The sequence below is a fragment of the Marmota monax genome, unplaced genomic scaffold (assembly GCF_021218885.2).
Source record: "Marmota monax isolate L192 unplaced genomic scaffold, Marmota_monax_Labrador192_F-V1.1 WCK01_AAM20220418_F8-fsc00046, whole genome shotgun sequence".
Lineage (NCBI taxonomy): Eukaryota > Metazoa > Chordata > Mammalia > Rodentia > Sciuridae > Marmota > Marmota monax.
Genome location: NW_026692486.1, coordinates 13,506,633 through 13,525,323, shown reverse-complemented (window position 1 = coordinate 13,525,323; position 18,691 = coordinate 13,506,633). Strand labels below are relative to the sequence as shown.

General features: G+C 32.6%; 1 protein-coding gene across 3 annotated transcripts in view; it reads right to left on the bottom strand.

Moving 5' to 3' along the window:
• Pkn2 (protein kinase N2) overlaps nucleotides 1–18,691 on the bottom strand; it is a 120,486-nt gene that overhangs the window by 23,350 nt on the left and 78,445 nt on the right. Inside the window, exons 7-11 of one of the 3 annotated variants that reach the window (XM_046443295.2) lie at nucleotides 15,205–15,390; nucleotides 14,123–14,232; nucleotides 2,709–2,852; nucleotides 2,313–2,388; nucleotides 1,453–1,627 (exon numbers count right to left, since the gene is read on the bottom strand). In XM_046443295.2, coding sequence (XP_046299251.1) covers nucleotides 1,453–1,627; nucleotides 2,313–2,388; nucleotides 2,709–2,852; nucleotides 14,123–14,232; nucleotides 15,205–15,390 — 691 coding nt within the window. The remainder of the gene's footprint in view (nucleotides 1–1,452; nucleotides 1,628–2,312; nucleotides 2,389–2,708; nucleotides 2,853–14,122; nucleotides 14,233–15,204; nucleotides 15,391–18,691) is intronic. The other 2 variants (XM_046443296.2, XM_058579021.1) reach the window with 2 other exon arrangements.

The following is an 18,691-nucleotide window of genomic DNA, read 5'->3' as shown; positions in this document are numbered from 1 at the left end:
AAAAGAATTTAGGAAATTGATGATTAAAATAATTGATAAACAAAAAGAAGATATAAGGATTAACTGAGAGAGAATATATAGGAAGTAAAAGAACATTTCAATAAAGAGAGATTCTGAAAAAGAACCAAACAGAAGTATTGGAAATGAAAGATTCAATAATCAAATTACAAATTCAGTTGAAAGCATCACCAATAGATTAGAGCACTGTGAAGACAGAATTTCAGGCCTCAAAGACCAAGTATAAAATCTTGAAAATAAAGTTGACAACAAAGAAAAAATTGTAAGAGACCATGATCAGATTAGTCAATCAGGGATAATATTAAGAGACCTAACCTAAGAACCACTGGTATACATAAAGGAACTGAAATACAAACCAAAGGAATGTACAACATTTTCAATGACATTATAATTAGAAGCGGGGCATGGTGATGCATGCCTGTAATCCCAGTGGCTTGGGAGGCTTAGGCAAGAGGATTACAAATTGAAAGCCAGCCTTAGCAAAATCGAGGTGCTAAGCAACTTAGTGAGACCCTGTATCTAAATAAATACAAAATAGGATTGGGAATGTGGCTCAGTAGCTGAGTGCCTCTGAATTTAATCCCTGGTACCATCCCCCCCAAAAATATCAGAAAAATTTCCAAATTTCAATCATGAGATGGAAATGCAAATTCAAGAAGTATTTAGAGCTCCTGCTAAATAAAATTTAAAAAGGTCCTTATCAAGATACATTATAAATAAGATTCTTAATATACAAAATAAGAACAGAATTCTCAAAGCAACAAGAGAAAAACAGTCACATTTAGAGGTAAACCAATTAGAATTTTACTGATTTTTCAGTCAAGACCCTAAACAAGGAGGGATTATAGTAATATATATTAAGTCCTGAAGATACTGAGTTCCAGCCAAGATTGCTATATCCAGCAAAACTATCCTTCAGAATTGAAGCTGAAATAAAAAATGGTCTATGGCAAGTAGAAACCAAAAATTTGTAACTACTAAACCACAATCAAACACTGAATATTTCATACAGAAGAAATGAAAAATAAATATCAGTGCCACTGATTTGCTCTGCAATGCTCTTCCACCATAATGTTCTGCTTCACTATGGGCCCAGAACAATGAAGTTGGCTATCTATGCACTGATACCTCTGAGATAGTAGGCAAATAAATTTTTCCTTTGGTCACAGTGTTGAAACTCTGACTAAAACAAAGAGGGTACTAGGGCCTGAGATGAAGCAAATTGTATCCAGTGCATGCATAATTATGTCAAAATGAACCCCACTGTTACACATGTGCTAATGAAAATAAATAAATACCTATGATAAAAGAAAAAAATAAATAAAAATACTACTTGGAAAAAACTGAGGTTCTCAATAACCACAGTAATCAATATGTACAAATGTCCCAATAACTATTTTGTGTAAGATATGCTTAAAAATCTTAGACACATACCTAGCTGGAGGTGCTAGCTCAGGAATACGCACATCAACCACTGGCACTGTTGCATGCACAGGAGTTTGAGGGCTGAAGGTGCCAGAATGATTTACTGTAGGAATAGCTCTTCTTACTAGCCTTCCCCATGTGGCAATATTAATATTCATTTGAGGAGCTCGGAGAAACGTTTTGCCTGTACATATTGTGAATAAAGAAAACAGAACAAGTAATTTCTTTATATATTACCAAAAGGCATAATTAAAAATTTACATTCATCAGTTTATAATTAATGAAGAACAAAATTTGATATAAAAGATTATTTTTAACTATTTGCTATGAAATATTAGTGCAAAATAGCATAAGATAGTTTAAAAAATAAATACGTAAGAAATTGTTATACATATGTAGTTAAGGTTTTAAAAAGAATCTCTTCTTTTTAAAACCTTAACTAGACACAAACTAGTTGGGGTTTTTTGTTTGTTTGTTTTTTTGTCCTTTATTTTCATTTTGATACAGGGTCTTGCTAAATTGCCCAGGCTGGCCCTGAACTTGCCATCCTCCTACCTCAGCTTCCCCAGGGGCTGAGATTATAGGCATGTGCCACACCACACCCAGCCAAACTATAATATTTAAGGATGATTCACTAATGTCTGAGTTTGCTTCAAATAATCTGACTAAGGAGTATGGACAGACAGGATGTGAATAAAACAAAATTGGCCATCAGTTGATTACTGCTGAAGCTGGGTGATAGTAAACTAAAATGTTCTGTAATAAAATTCTAGAAATAAATGCACATCTAAAAAGAAACTACATATGGATATTACTTTTAAGATTTAATAAAACACGAGAACATTTTATATTTGATTCTTAGAAATTACCTTGCTGTTTTGAAAAAATTTTCTTTTGTCTTTGGAGTTTTGGTCTTCTTTCAATGACTGGATTAAAAAAGGTAACCTGCAGTGATGAAAATTCAAGGTGACATGAAAATAGCATTGAATTTATGGTTCATGAAATCCACTAAACTCATAGCATTTTAAGCTTAAGGGAATCTTAGCTATAATTTTGTCCAATCCTCTCATTTTCTAGATGAGAAAACAGATATAGAGAGGATAAATGATTTTTCTCAAGGTCACATACCTATTCAGTGGCAGAGCTGAGTCAAGAATTCAAGTCATCTTAGTCTTTCAGCCTAATACTCTTTCCAATTCTACATCATGTTACCTATACATAATTTCAATTGTAGTTATACACAGTTAATAAAATACATTTATTACCTCTGCAAATAAAGTACCCTGTGGTTCCAAATATAGACACATGCCATGCCGTTGGTTGTCTAAAAAATCTTCTAACCTCAGAAATTTTACAGCACACAGAGATCGCCAATCACGCCAATAAACTGAAATTTCCAGTTCACGTGACTAGGATAATTAAAAAAATAAATAAACAGAAAAGACATCATTGGACACACACTTGATTAAAATATCACAAAAAATATGAGATACAAATACAATAAACAAAGGTAACACAAAGATAACACTATTTTAAATAAAATTCTATAATGTTTCTTAATTGTATATTCTTTTAATAAACTAATACATTTTAATTTAAAAGCACAAACTCAAGAAGACATTCTCTGGGTAAGGTATTTCCAAAGTACACTTAAAGAATGCATATGGGAACCACTAGTACAGATGAATGCCCACAGAAGTCTTCCCATTTAAAGTTTCAATCTTTCTTATTTCCCTTCTTCATATGTATCACTTGCTATGCTACTGTGAAAAGACCCCAGTACTTGCCTCACAGAATCCATGTCAAACCTTATTTCTTTCCCACTGTTGAGCAAGGGAATGATCTGCAAATAGCATTTATTCTGCACTTACAATATGCCACACACTGTGGCAAGCACTTTAAGAGTATTAATATTAGATCGTTTAATCTTCAAAAAAAAAATCTAGCTGGTAGCAAGGCTAGTAAGTGCAGCAGCCTGAGTAGGTAGGGAAGAAAGGGGATATTCAGCTTATGCTTTCTGCCTTAAAATGTTTATGTATTATAACGTTTTAAAAAAGAACACCAAAGTAGTAAGAACTTTAATACTGAAAACATAGGAACCAGTTAAATGTAACATATCCTTAGGAAAGAATACATGATAATCATCAAAAACAATGCCTCAGGAGGAAACATATTTAAGGTTTTTACAACCTATTACTAAATGCAAACACAGAATGTAGTTTATAAGTTGGAGTCAAGTCATAAACTGACCTCTACATATCTTATAATCTCTATACATTTTAATTATAACGAAGTACTAGACTCTTCCATTATTTTCTCAAGATTATGCAGACCATCCAGAAAGAGAGAAAAATACTTTTCTCTTTAGGGTCTACAAAGTAATAAATTACTTCTTTTATATGACAAATTTCAATTTATGAAGCTATGCATAAGTTTCTGATATACATAATAAAAATTCTTTCCTTAAGTTATAAAACTAGTTGATACAAATGAATAGATAAACACTTATAAAAATGCAACATGATAAAAATCTGTCATAACACAATGCTTCAGAGAGACTCATAGCCGATCAGGAGAAGACTCAGAACAACATATCAATGGCATGTGATCCCAGGGCTTCCTATCTCAATTCTTCCCTCTGACTCATAATTAATATGGAAGAGGATGCTTATCATGAAAGGGAAAGAATGAGAAGAATAATTATTACTTCAGGATTAACAAATGGTATAGAGAATAGATGTGATACTAATGCTATCACACTGCATTCAAGTTAAAAGCTTAATTATTTTGGTAACAGTTGTTTTGTGAAATATGATGGTAGAACAACTATATTGGGAACTGGTAATTTAGATTACTTATTTTTAGACTAGGAGAAGAGAGAGGATTACTTTCTCCTATCTTCTTCCTTAGGGAAGAAAACTTGTTATGGACAGGCAGATACAAGTGGCACAGAAGCTAGGGATGGCATCAGTATTTTTTTACAGATTCTCATACTTTCACACTGCTACATTTCTGAAATTATGCTTTACCCTGGATGAAAGTGGATTCTCTCACCTCATTTGTTATTTATTCTAGTCATTCTGGTAAACTTAACATATTGATTCATCTCTTTCCTCAGGCTTTTTATTCCATGCTTCAAATGGAAATATGTTACAGATTTAGGATGGGATAGACTTTAAGCTAGATTTCCTAGAGTTCTATAATGAGCAATTAGGTATAAACATCTTTACTTTATATTTCTTTGCATTGTTCCCTGTCAAAATCACTCTTAAGAACAGAAGAGGGAGGACGGCTGTGATCTAGAAATTTTTATTTCAGTACTGCATAATCTATGTCATGAATCCTCAATCCTTTTTAACCCCTGATATCAAGTGCAGTTTGGGTAAATTAGCCTGGGATATAGAATTGAAGCAGCTACTACTGTTTAGAATTTAACATGCAAGTTTGACTGCTGCTTTCGTAGAAATTTCCTAGATAAAGGAGATCTGGTCTAAAGGCAAGGGCATGCTCATATATAACTGAAAACTACAGGAATAATGAAATTCTAGATGGAAGAAATCTACTACCCCCCAGCCAAAAAAAAAGCTGAGTGTAAGATTTGAGTTAGGTTAACTAATTGGCAGTACTGGCAGACCATGAATGCTTGTGTTTCATTTTGCTGTATTTGAATCTACGATCAATGAGAAAAGTGTATGAGAGAAATAAGAAATCTGTGTGGCTTATCTCTCTAAGGCCTGAATATAAACAGAAAAAGGTAAGGGACATTGAATCAGCTTTACCCATAGTGAAGGAAGGAAAGCAAAAAATTAAAAAATGTGTGGCAGTTAAAAAAAAATAACAGCAGCCAAACAAAACAAAGAACAAACAAAAACTCCCCAAATAATGGAAACAGTATACATTTAGCACAAAGAAGGCTGATGTTTCTAAATGGTTGTTGAAAAGCTCTGGGTATCAGCCAGAGAATACTTTCATTTTTCAAAGGATACACTGACATCTATTGGACACCATGGGAATCACTAGCTCAAGGTAATTCATAGTTTCACCATTAGAATACTACATACATGCCTTTTGATGACATCATATCTATGCTAAGCTAGGTTTTCACAATAATAAAAAGCAACTTCATATGAAAAATCTGCAGAAGAGGAAATGAAGAACCATTTGATTCAGGGCTTTAAGAAATAATACAGTGTACAACAGGTAGACATCCCATTTGTTAATTTCAGTTATATAAGAATGAAATAAGACTCTTTTCTCTCGATACTTTTTTTCCAAAATCTATTGGGGTTAATTATCTAGTGTATAAACACTACTTATTAACTACTTCTTAATAAATGGAGTATTGGGTATTTCTTTTGTTCTAGAGACATACTGTGAAAAAAACTACTAGAACAGCAAGAACACTGAACTGAGAAAGTTTGGGAACTTTAATAAAAGGAGAGTACGCCTCCACTACTGAAAAGAGGCAAAACATGAAATTTCTGTTGCTACAATAGTGAAAATTACTCAAAGCTTAGGAAATTCAAGAGCTGAGGAATGATGATGTTTTCACAAAGATACACATGGCAGATGTCATATTTATTAGTGTTCAATAGGCTTCTGTGGACAACACAGCCTTGGGAAATATATCAGTTAAGATCCCAGGAAACAAGCAGATTGAATAGTGAAAGGATTTAACTAAAGAGGGTTTTAAAAACTGGCTGCTTTCAGAGGCGTGATGAAAGTTAAGGAACTAACAAAGAACAAAAATTGAAAGACTTGCAGTAGTCCAACCCTAGCCTAAACGTGTAAAAGCAATATTACAAAAATCCACTGAGACTGACTGGATCTTGGAAAAGAAACTCTCCAGCAGGAGGTGTAGCCATAGATACACTGCTGTGAAAAACAGCAAAGTAGGGATGAAGGAAGAGAAGCAAAAATCCTGATTGCCCTTTCCTTCTGCCCACTAATCTCCCACTGTCTTTCATCTTAAATCAGAGCCCAGTAAATTTCAAAGTCACACACTAATCTATAGAAGTACAGAATAGGATGGGGTAGAAAAAAAACACAAAACTGGAATCCACTAAGGACAAACAGAAAACAACTACCTGGGGAAACAGTAATATGTTTTCAAGTTCAGAAGTCCAGTGAGGGAGACTCTTGAGCTGAAATGTATGTGAAATCTTGGAGCCTTTTGGGAGGATGAGAAATACAGAGAGAGGAGCAGGATAGATAAAATGAAGAATATAAGGATGTGATCTCTGCTTGAAGTCACCTGTGATGTGGATAATTTTACTCCCCTTGTAGTGCAAAAGACAAGTAAATAATTATGATAGAAATTATTAAGTGCTGAGTGTACATAGTCACTTAACGTGTCAATTATTATCTGCTAAAGTTGCATAGTTTCCCTTTTATTCCCGACTCCTTATATACTTTTCATCCTCCATGACTTAATACACATTGTTCCTATTTCTAAACTTTATCTTATTCTTCAACCAAAATCTATACTGTTACCTATGATTTTCCCACTAGTTTTTCCTCATCCCAGCCGAAATTCTCTTTTCATGAAGATCAAATTAAACATTTGCCTCTATAACAATTACATTCTTGATTAAATCCAATCCACATCTCCCACCCATTGCTGAGTTTTTAAATTAGCTACCTTATTAACCCTTTAAGGTACTTGTATTCTCAAATCTGAAAATCTGTGACTGTCATCAATTCTGAAAAATTCAGCCATTACTGCTTCAGACAGCCTTTGTCCTCTACTCCATCCTTTTGGAACTCCATTTAATTCTTATTCTATCTTAATTCTTATTCCCGTCTCTCAGACTTTCCTTCAAATTTTTTATCTCTTTGTGTTGTACTCTAGGCAACTTCTTTAGCTATCTTCCAAGCTAACTCTTCTTTTGTTTAGCCTATCCTCTTAGTTTTCAATATCAAATGTTAACATTGCCTATTTTTAAAAGTTCTATTTGGATGTTCTTCCACGCAGCATCAAAAATTTATCAACTATTGGTCAATCATGCTTTACTTTTAACCCCTCCTTTTCTTTAATTTCCCCCCTGGTGCTAGGGATTGAACACAGGGCCTCATGCATACTAGGCAAACACTCTGCCTCTGAGCTACTTTCCCAGACCTCCTGCATTATTTTGAAGCAAATTCCAGATATCATTTTATTTGATTAATTTAATCCCTGCCTACTCTTATTGGCTTATCATTCATTCTTTGCTTATGTTTTAAAATTCTTTTGTTCTTTCTTTAAAGATTAAACTTTATATTCTCCACATAACAATTCCATTATGTTTCTGCATATTCGTTGGTGGGTTTATCCTCATGTACTTTTATTTTATAAATTTTCATATTTACATGACAGTAGAGTATATTTTGATATATTTATACAAACATGGAATATACCTTATTCTGATTAGGATCCCAGTCTTGTGGTTGTACATGATGTGAAGATTCACTTAGGTGTATTCAGAAATAAGCAAATCCCCCAAAACCAAAGGTTGAATGTTCTCTCTGATATGTGGATGCTAATATACAATGTCAGGGGAGGAGGTGAAGAATAGAAGTTTAATGAATCAGACAGTGGAATGAGTCTACCCTCAGAACTTTTAAATCTGGGATGAAAGTTCATGTTGGATAGAATTCATCCCTAAGCTTCTAAAACATATTTAATAGGTTTTAATTTTGCCTCAAATTAATTTTTTAAAACCTAATCTGAGCTTAAGTTTCTTTACAGTAGTATTACTTCTAATTCTTTTCTATTTCTCACATTGTTAAATGGAGGTCTTCAGTATTAAAGGTCAGAGAGGCATAAAGAGCATTTTAAAATGCTTATACTGTATTTAAGAACAATTATTTTCTAGCAACAGGTGAGGCATGAAAATTTAAACCAGATTCAGTTATGGGGAAGAGGTTGAGACTGGGTAAGGAAGAAGGCATTTTCATGTAAACATGAAACATGTCTTTGTCCCTCAGATTCTGCTATGTGTGTTTATTTGGGAATCTACTTGGGAATCACTGTATCAATCAGAATGTCATCTTCCTCAGGTATGTTGATATAAAAAAATATAGGTTAAAGAAAAAGGCTAAGTTTAAAAATTAATCTTGCATAAATTATTTCCATTCATTCCATTAATACTTAGTGATTATCTAAATTAAGTATCTTCTGTGATAGGTACAAAGATAAGCAACATATATTCCTGTTTTCAAGTGATTCATAGTTTTATTGGAAAGGTGTAAATGTAAATAAATATGAGTAATAAAATGATTTTTGTAAGGGAAGAGTACAAGGAAGATTGAAAAAGATGAGACTCAAATTGGGCTTTAAGAGATGAGTCACAAGACTGAAAGCAGAGAGGACACAATGATTAGAGGAAAAAGAATGTACAAAGGTTAAAGAAGTAGACAGTATATTTTAGAGAGGATATAGTTTCATGTAGTTAAGCCTAGAATATGGGAAATAAGGATAAAAAGACAGGTAGAGCAAGATCATGAAGAACTTTGTATGACAACAAAATAATTTGATCTTTAACTTGGAAACTACAGGCCAGCACTAAAGGGTAAAACATGAAGGGGTAGAGGTGAATCATCTCGGGAAGTACAGTAGAGCCCTAGGATCATATTATCTTATGCCTACAGATGGAATAAATTTTTGTAGAACAAAGAGTTCATTCAAGTCTCAGCTCCATATCATTGATAGTTTTAGAACTTTAGACAAGTTACTTTTACCTTTCTGGTCCTCAGTTTGCTTACCTGTAAAATATGCACAATAATATGCTATTTGTTGTCTAGGGTTGTGTGAGAACTAAAAGTTAACAGAAGCCCAGCACTAAATTTTTATTATTTTTCTTACTGTAATACGCAATTAAAAAAATTTACCCAGGCAGAAGGATGAGAAACAGACAAGTTAGTAAGCTATAATGAAGAACACAGACTTTTATTTTAGACAGACTAGGCTTTAGTGTCAAGATACTTGTGATGATTCTCAGCTCTCTCACTTTTGTGTGGCCTGAGAAAAATTAGAAGTCTTGGGACATCAGTAATCCCTAGAACAGCTAAAATAATTATATATATCTCATAAGATTACTGAAAGGATTAAACGAGAAACTATATATAATGTGTCTTATTTAGAACCTATTACAGCAACAGAAGCTCCAATGTAGTATGTGAACATGATTAACTTTTTCAAGAATCTTGTTTGTGAGAAGCCGATCAATAGAGCTACAAGGAAGCAATAAAATAAAATAATGGAAGGAATGCAAACATGTAATAATAATCAAAGGTAAGAGGAAATGAGGTTAAGATATATAGGTCACAGCAGGTATAATTGATGGAAGAAGGTTTCAAGAGATTACAAAGAATGGGAATTAGAAGACAATTTAGATCACAGACTCTAACAGGAATGAGACAGACTTCTTTCTCTGAAACCAAGATGATGATGCAGAAAATTTAGTGAATGGTAGCAGGAATATGAAGTCTAATGGGCTTAATCTAAAACAGAAGTAAAGGAGTATGAGATGGGGGAAACAAAAATTACTGGTAAGAGTTGGATTTGAAATGTACAACTAACTTTTAGAGTAAGCCTTACTGAGGGTGGAAACTAAAATACACACTGTAAGTATTACTAACTTCAGCAGCACTTAGCATATGAAAGTAGAAAAGCTACATGGCAGGAATAATATGCTGTTTTAGGTTTCCACAGCAGGTATGGTATAAAGACAAGGTCGAAGGATGTTGTGGGGGCATCAGCAAGGAAACAGTTCCGAATAACACTGATTTTAGGGTGCACGGAAAAGGAAATGAAGTTTGGAAGGAATTAATAACATAAAAAATATCTAGAATATTAAGGAAATGAAAATATGTGATTAAATAGTTAGCTTTATGGTAATAAAACAAAGCCGGGAGTAATAAGAGCTATCATTTACTACTCAACTATCATGTACAGGTATTATTTTAGGTGTTTTATGCAGTTATCTCATTTAGAAGAACAAGAGATTTGGTAGCGAAAGTTTGGAATACTGAATTTAAGATTTCAACAATTTATTATATATTTTATAAAAAACTAGACAGGAGGAGTTTGAAGATTCCCAACACAATGAAATGATAAATGTTTAAAGAGATGGAAATGCTAATTACCCTAATCATTCTTCATTACATACATGTATCAAATTATCATACTATATTACATAAATATGTATAATTAAAATAATTTTGAATGAAAACAACAGATTTAAGTTGAATAGAAAAATTTATTGCTAAAATAACCCAGAAATAAAACTACAATGGAGCTGAGTTACAAGAAATTTGAAATAAGGGTGTGTTGAATGGGTTGTGTGTTTTAAGTCCCTCCTAACAATGGCAAATGTTAGAGCAAAGGGAAAAACAAAGTCATCCTTAATGAATTTAGCAGAATGCCTGATGGTCAAGAAATGATAAAAACAAAGAACAACAACAAAAAGGTCCAGACACAGAGGTGCGCACCTGTAATCTCAGCCACCTAGGAGGCCAAAGCAAGAGGATCATAAATTTGAGGCTAGATTCAGTAATTTAGAGAGACCCTGTCTTAAATAAATAAATGGAGATGTAGCTTCATGGTAAAGCGTCCCTGATTTAATCCCCGAGCCAAAAAAAAAACTAACTGATTTTATATATAGTTGATGATCCCCAAGGAGTCACATAGTCTGAGGAGGATATGACATGTTCATGATATATTATTTAATAGAAGAATCTGGAAGAGCCAAAGGAAGGTGAAAACCATTATAGCTTCATTACAAGTTAAAAACCCAGCATCTAAGATGATCTCAATCTCCCATGATAGCTTGATCAAACTTGTTATCACAGGAAAGGGGAGGAAATTCAAGGAAAAAGAGAAATTGCACAGCCCCCCCCCCCTTTTTGAGCAGTACTAGGAACTGAATACCAGGAGGTTCTCTATTACTGAAATGTACCTGTAGCCCTTTATACTTTTTGAGACATGGTCTCCCTAAGTTGTCCAGGCTGGGCTCAAACTTGCAATCCTCCTGCCTCAGCCTACTGAATAGCTGGGATTATAGGTATATACCACTGTACTCAGCTATCATGTTTATAATATAAAAAAGACCGGTTTTACAAGAAAATAAAAGAGAAACTTGATATAATACAGAACCATTAGTCCGTAGCTATTAAGAATTCTGGATTATACCCTAGGCTAGTTATTTAACCTTTAAACCATAATTTCCTTAATTTGCACAATATAGGAGCTGAAGTACATAAGCAATTAAAAAACATTTTAAGTGGCAAAATCCAAATGACATCTTACATAGAATTCCAAAACAAAACAAAAAGGACTCCGTGTTACCTCCTGAGACAATTTTACAGAACACTGGAACTCCCTGGAATATAATTTTAATTTTTCTAGAAGAATTCTAGATCTAGGTCATTTCTACAATTATCTTACAATTTTAAGAAGAACTATTGATTTCTTTCATTCTTTGTTTATTCAATGGTGATGGTGATAGATCGCAGGGCCTCATGCATGCTAGGCAAGTGCACTTACCTTTAAATTTCATCTACAACCTCTATCTATCTATAGACAGGGTCTCTCTATTAAACTGCCCAGGCTGGTCTTATACTCCTGGATGCAAGTGATCCTCCCAGAACCACAGCATCCTATATAGCTATAGCTAGTACAACAGGAGTAGTCCAAGACTTATATTTCTATAAACATTTTCCATAAATAAATATTCTATCATTATAAAAAATAATAAAAGAGTAAAAAGCACATGTAAATGTAAAATATACTATGTAAACATAAAGAACTATTGTAATAGGAAATGTGGTCTCTGCCAAGAAGTTTATAATCAAATTAGGGGCAAGGAATAGGAATACTGGGAGCAATAAGGACTAGCTGGTTTGAGAATATGGCTTTACTAAGCCATGCAGTGTCTTCAAAGTTTCAAAGGGAGCACAACTCCAAGTGGGAAAAAATGTCTGATATCATAGAGTAGAAAAATAATTTTAGTTGTAGATCTCAAGTTATGAACAGCCAATAGTTATCAGAGACTTTCTAGTGTTCTAAACTAATAGTTTAGATAATTATAAACTATTTTCTCTTTCCAGGCATTCACCATTTTTTGTACATTTCTCTCTGTGCCACCTCTATCTTTATATCTCATTCAAATTATCATAGGGAAAAGAACATACCTTTAGAAGCAGGACACTGAAAGTCTATAGTAGTTCTAAAATTTATTTATATGTAACTATGCTGGTTTCTCAGTTACTTCAATGACTGCAAGACCCAATTTATTTTAAGTTCTCTTTTTTAAATATACAACTCTCTCAATAACCTTACTACATGTAAAATCTCCCAATTAGTCATTTTCATTTTTTTTTTCTTTTTTTGGTACCAGGGATGAAACTAACACAGGGGTTCTTTACCACTGAGCTACATCCCCTGCCCTTCTTATTTTAGGACAGGGTCTCACTAAGTTGATTAGGATCTTGCTAAGTTGCTGAAGCTGGCCTCAGGCTTGCAATCCTCCTTCCTCAGCCTCCCAAATTGCTGGGATGCATCACAGTGCCTAGTTTTAACATAGATTCGATCCTCACACATCTCACTGAAATAGATAATATAAAAGATTCGAAAACTGGACTACACAACAGGCTAAGCATTTTGTTAAGTACATGTAACATTTAAGTGGTTGACATAATTTTGAACCAAGAAAAGCAATAATAAAGGTCTGAGCTAGTATGCTTGCTTTGAAGACTTTATTGGAAAAATATCTTAATAAAAGCTGGAGTGATAACAGCCAAAATATTTTCATAGATTACATCACCATTAAGCCTTATAAATCTGCTTTCTGAATATGATATAACACAAAGCTTAAACTCTTTAATTTTCAGATAAAGTTATGATTGATTTTTAACATTTTCATCCCATACTCAAAAAGTGAATTTGAATCTAAGATCAAGTCATCATTGTATATCTATTGAATATACTGTGACAAGTTAATTTCAATTGGGTTCTACAGCCACAGAATGGATTCTAGCTATTTATATCTTCATGAAAGACACTGAGATACATGGGAAGTGAAGAGTCTTGAGTGTAACTTGAGTATAAGAGCTCCTTTCTTTCTTTCTGATATGGGGGATTAAACCCAGGGGTGCTTAACCACTGAGCCACATCTTCAGCCTTTTTTATTTTTTGAGACAGGGTCTCACTTAGGGCCTTGCTAAATTGCTGAGGCTGGCTTTGAACTTGCAATCCTACTGCCTCAGCCTCCTGAGTCGCTGGGATTACAGGTGTGCACCACAGTGTTCGCCAAGAGCTCCTTTCAAACTCAGCTTTGGTAAGATAACCTGAACATGGTGGGTCAGAAGAATCACTTCAGTGATTAGACTGTGTGTTATTAAAACAACAAACACAATATTAGATTTAGCTGGTTTGTTGGTTTTTCTAGTTTAATATAAAGCACACATTTACAAGTGAATGCACAAATAAAAGCTATAATAGGAATCTGATATTTACCTGTACATAAAAGTAGACTTCTATGTAACTTACTACATGAGAAATGTCAAAAAAATATACCTTTCTTTTATTCTTGTTAAGAATAAAGTCTGTTAAAGTCTTCCAAAATAATAAAACATTTAAAACATTCAAAACAAAATTTTTAGTATAATGAAAATTCAAGTAAAAATTTCCTCATCTTACCCTGTCTAGTTCCAGTGTAAACTTCTGGTCCCATGACTGATTGGAAATGGGTTTCCAGCTAGTTTGACCAACCACAGTATTATCTAGCTTCAAAACAGCACAGACATCATCTGTAATTAAAATTTATAAGCTTGTTTAAAGACTTTAAACCTTTAATATTGCTGCCACTATAGCAATGAAAAATCTTAAGATTCTTTGAAAATGTTTTTTCATATTTAATTCTTTAGTTTTTTAATCCTAAATTGCTATATAAATACTCCCAACTAGACCCTTCCAGATTACCCTGTTTGATAAAACACAAATGGTAACTGCTATCTAGTTTGTACATAAAAGAATGTGAATTAAAGGATTCACAGTCGCTGTTTGCCACAATGGATGATCAAAAATCCAGTTTTTCTTTGTTTACTCTTGTTTATATTTAAAGTTTGGCAGCCTCAAACAACTCTTTATTTTCACAAACCCTCTAAGCACAATCAACTACAGACAAGTTCACTTTTGTACTCTATACTAGGTTTAATTGTCATATGCTTTTTCATCCTAGATATACACTTATGTATAGTTTACAACTATACTTCACAATGTCTCCAAAGTGCTTCCTAAATATTTTTTCATTTTATTCTCCTCAATCCTTACCCTCTGATTCCTATTAAAGTTGACTTGCAGGTTGCTATCCCAGTACACAGGTTTGGTCCAATAGTTAGTTATGCAAAATTCAATATTAGTTTTGAAGTATCACCAAACCATTAAAAGAATCAAGGTATGATCCTACAAGAAGAACAAGTCTCATTGTCTCTGTATATTTTTCAGGTGGGCATAAAGAGTGATTTTTCAATATTTCATTCTTTCAAAAGAATTACCATTGTTTGTCATTCATTCATACATTTTTAGTAAAATAAATTCTGCTGCCCTTTTGCTTCCTATCATTACAGGTTTTAATATTTTAAATTTAACTACACAAATTATAATTTTCAAGTTTTTTTTTCCCACTTGGACACCTTCCATTCTTTTCTGTCCCCACTGATAATTTCTTTGTCTAGTCCCTTTCATTTGTTATATTCTTTAAAAAAGTGTGGTTACTGAACTGGACAAGTCATCAGTTTTTAGGAGATTTCGACTACTTCCACTTTTACTTTTACTCGTTCTGCTCATGAAAGATGATCTGGTTTCACTCGGACTCCAACCAGGTAGAGCAACAGATGTTGCTTTTGATCGTCCAGGGACATTCTCTAGGATGTCTTGGCAGCCCATAAGACGAACTTCCAAAGTACCTAGTAGCATAAATAAAAACAAATAAGAATATCAATTCTTAATATATAGAACTATGTTTCTGCTATATATTTAAAAAGAGAAAAAAATAAAATTAAAAGGATCTTCTAAAATAGCAAAAACTCTTCTCCTAGAGGACCTGTAAGGTTAACTATCAACTTTCCTGCTTTACTCAGAGAAACCACTGAAAATTTTTAGAAAACTGTAAGAACTTTTAAAGGAAAGAACAATACCCCCCAAAGCTGACTGTAGGGCATAAAATAAGTTACATGAACCTCTTATATATTTGAATACTCATTTCTATTAATTACATGAAAAAAATTCTTGAATTATGTAGATAGAGAACTTTGAAAGGGGAACATGAAGTTAAATAATATATCTATTGAAATAGCATACAGAAATTATAAATAAGTCTGACAATGGGAATAATAGTTATGGTTACTAGTATTCAGCTAACATAGAAAAGGACTTCACAGGTTTTTTACATAAACAACCACTGTTCTGTTTGATATGTAAAATTACCATATTATCTTTCCATTCTGAGAGGTTAGTCAAATGAGTAAAGGTTGTAATTAAGCATAAAATAATTGCTATTTTCTTAGGCAAATAAATACTAAAAGTGTTCAAAAGGCCATCTGGAGACGAAGCTTTGTCATCATTTGGGCTACACTATATAAGAATTAAAAAAGCCGCTTTAAGGTTTGGAGAGTGGTAGAGTGGTAGAATTCAGTGACACACAAGGTCTCTCTCATATCTTATTCAAAGTACTAATCAGCACCTGCTTATGAATAAAATGCTTGAGGCAAGGGAACCATCTGAAAAATCAGAAACAGCAATACTCAGTGTACACAGGGATGAAGCCTGTTCTTAACAACTAGGACTGAAAATCTTAATTCCTGGAACACTGGAGAGTCTTGCCCCACAGCAGAAAGAACAATTACCCCTAAATGGCGTTCTTGTTATACATAACAAATGTCAAAAAGCAATACTGAAAAGATAAAATAAGTAACTCTGTCCTAGAACAAAGCTTAAAAATATTTACAGAAATTAAAAAGTATCTAGCACTCAACAAGAAAAAATTCAAAATATTTTCCATCTAATCAAAGATTATCAGGTGTATTTGTTTTTTCCCAGTGTTCCAATTACCACAAAGTTAGTAGCCTGCCATAAATGTTAGAATTTGCAGACAAGGACATTAAAATAATTATTATAGCTATATTCCATCTGTTCAGAAGTTGAACAGATACATGAATGAAATAAAACAGACCCAAACCAAATTTCTAGAGATACTTCACAGACAATGTCTGTAAAAGTACACTGAATGAACTGGTGATAGATTAAATATTTAAAAGATTAGTGAAGTTGAAGACACAGCAAAAAAAAAAAAGGAAGAAAGAAGACTTGAGAGGGGGGGAAAAAAAGAACAGAACATATGTTAATGATGAATTTAACAACATATAGCCTCATTTGTGTAACTGAAGTTCCTGATGAACAGCAGGGAGAAGAGGAAAGAGATATATATACATATGTATACACCTATGTATACATATATACATATGTATGTAGGTATATATATATATAAAATGAATATGTAAAAATTCTCCAAATTTGATGAAAACTATAACCCAAAAAGTTCAAGGAATACCAAAGCAAAGAAATACAAGTAAACCACACCATAAGCCAATTTCTCAAAAGCAGTGATAAATAGAAAACAGTAAAAGTAGCAAAAGAAAAAAAAACATTTCACATACAGAGAAATAAAAAAAATAATAAAAAAGATGGTAGCAGATTTCTTGTTGGAAATAATGAAAGCAAGACTAGGTATTTTAAATATGTGTAGTTTATTATATGTCAATTAAAAGTTAATAAAACTGCTCTCACAATGATATTGATGATAGTGGCACAATCATATAATTTATTAAAAAATCATAAATTGTACATTTAAAAATGGGTAAATTCTATGGAATGTAAATTATACCTCAATAAACCTATTAAAAGTTGGGGAAAGAGGTAGAATTTCAGTTTTTTTCATGTGTTATTGTGCTGTGGAAATCTTATTTTACTATAAAGTGATAAGACAAATTAAGTATAGTGGTTATCATTTTTATTCTAGTTCAAAAAAATAACTTGTTGTATTTGTTTTTTATTTGCCTTTTTGTAAACTGGCAAACTTTGCTAATTTCCATAGTAAATGTTTAGCTGTAAAAGCCATCCTGGGGAAACTGAAAACATCTGGCTACGACTTCAAACCCTGGAAGCTTATTAAATATTTTAGTAATTTCAATGTATCAGGGCATGACAATGCTTACCACCTGCTTTCATTTAGAACAAAACAAACCTGGAGGGCATTAAGATCTTTATTAAACATCTAGAAGTTTCTTTATTTTATGAGATGACGTAGTTGCAACTTCATATAACCATATTAGAAATAGATTAAAACTACATTCTTTACCTTCATAACCTACAATGTGAAATTTTTAAAACAAGCAAATCCAAGAAATGCTTATATTCCTAAGTAGAGGCTATGAATTACAATAAAATAAGTAAATGTATTCTTATTTCTTTCAACTGACTGGAAAAACTAATAGCTATTTTACTAATTCATAATTCAGTATTACATGTTGGTACAACTGAATTAACATTCTGAAGATATCTCCTCTTATAAAAACTAGTAAAATCTCACAATATAGAGCAAAAAACCTTATTTTAACCTTATATCAGAGTAACAACAAATTTGTGAATTTCAATGTTATAATCATATAACCACTAAAAGAAACTAGAGTTAAATGAGACAAACCACAAATAGAAAGCAGTAAAAAAAAAGTCAGATTAGAAAATGCCCTGTATTTATCCATATTTATCTTTCATCATTTCTAATCCTTTATAAGTACCATTTCTCTTCTTGGTTATTCCACATTCAGTTAATGATCCAGTAGATGCTTAAGGAAATTAGACATTTTTAAAATCAAACTGCCTTAAAAATTGTAAGATATTTTTTAGAATGGTGATTTATATGATTTTTAAATAGTGTTTAGTAAGGAAATAAATGATAGAAAAACAAACTGAAAAGAAATTATATAACTGAAGAACAGACTACAATAAAAAGGGAAAATTTTTCCAGTCATATCAGCCAAGACTTTAAAAGTGGTTCTATTACTTTTCTAGAAATACCATTGATTTTCAAATATTTGAAATCATATTTTAATCAATGAATCATTCAAAAGTTCTTGAGTATCAATAATGTGTTCAGCACTAAGCTAAAAGATGAAAGTAAGATAAGAAGTATAGTTCCTGCCTAATTAT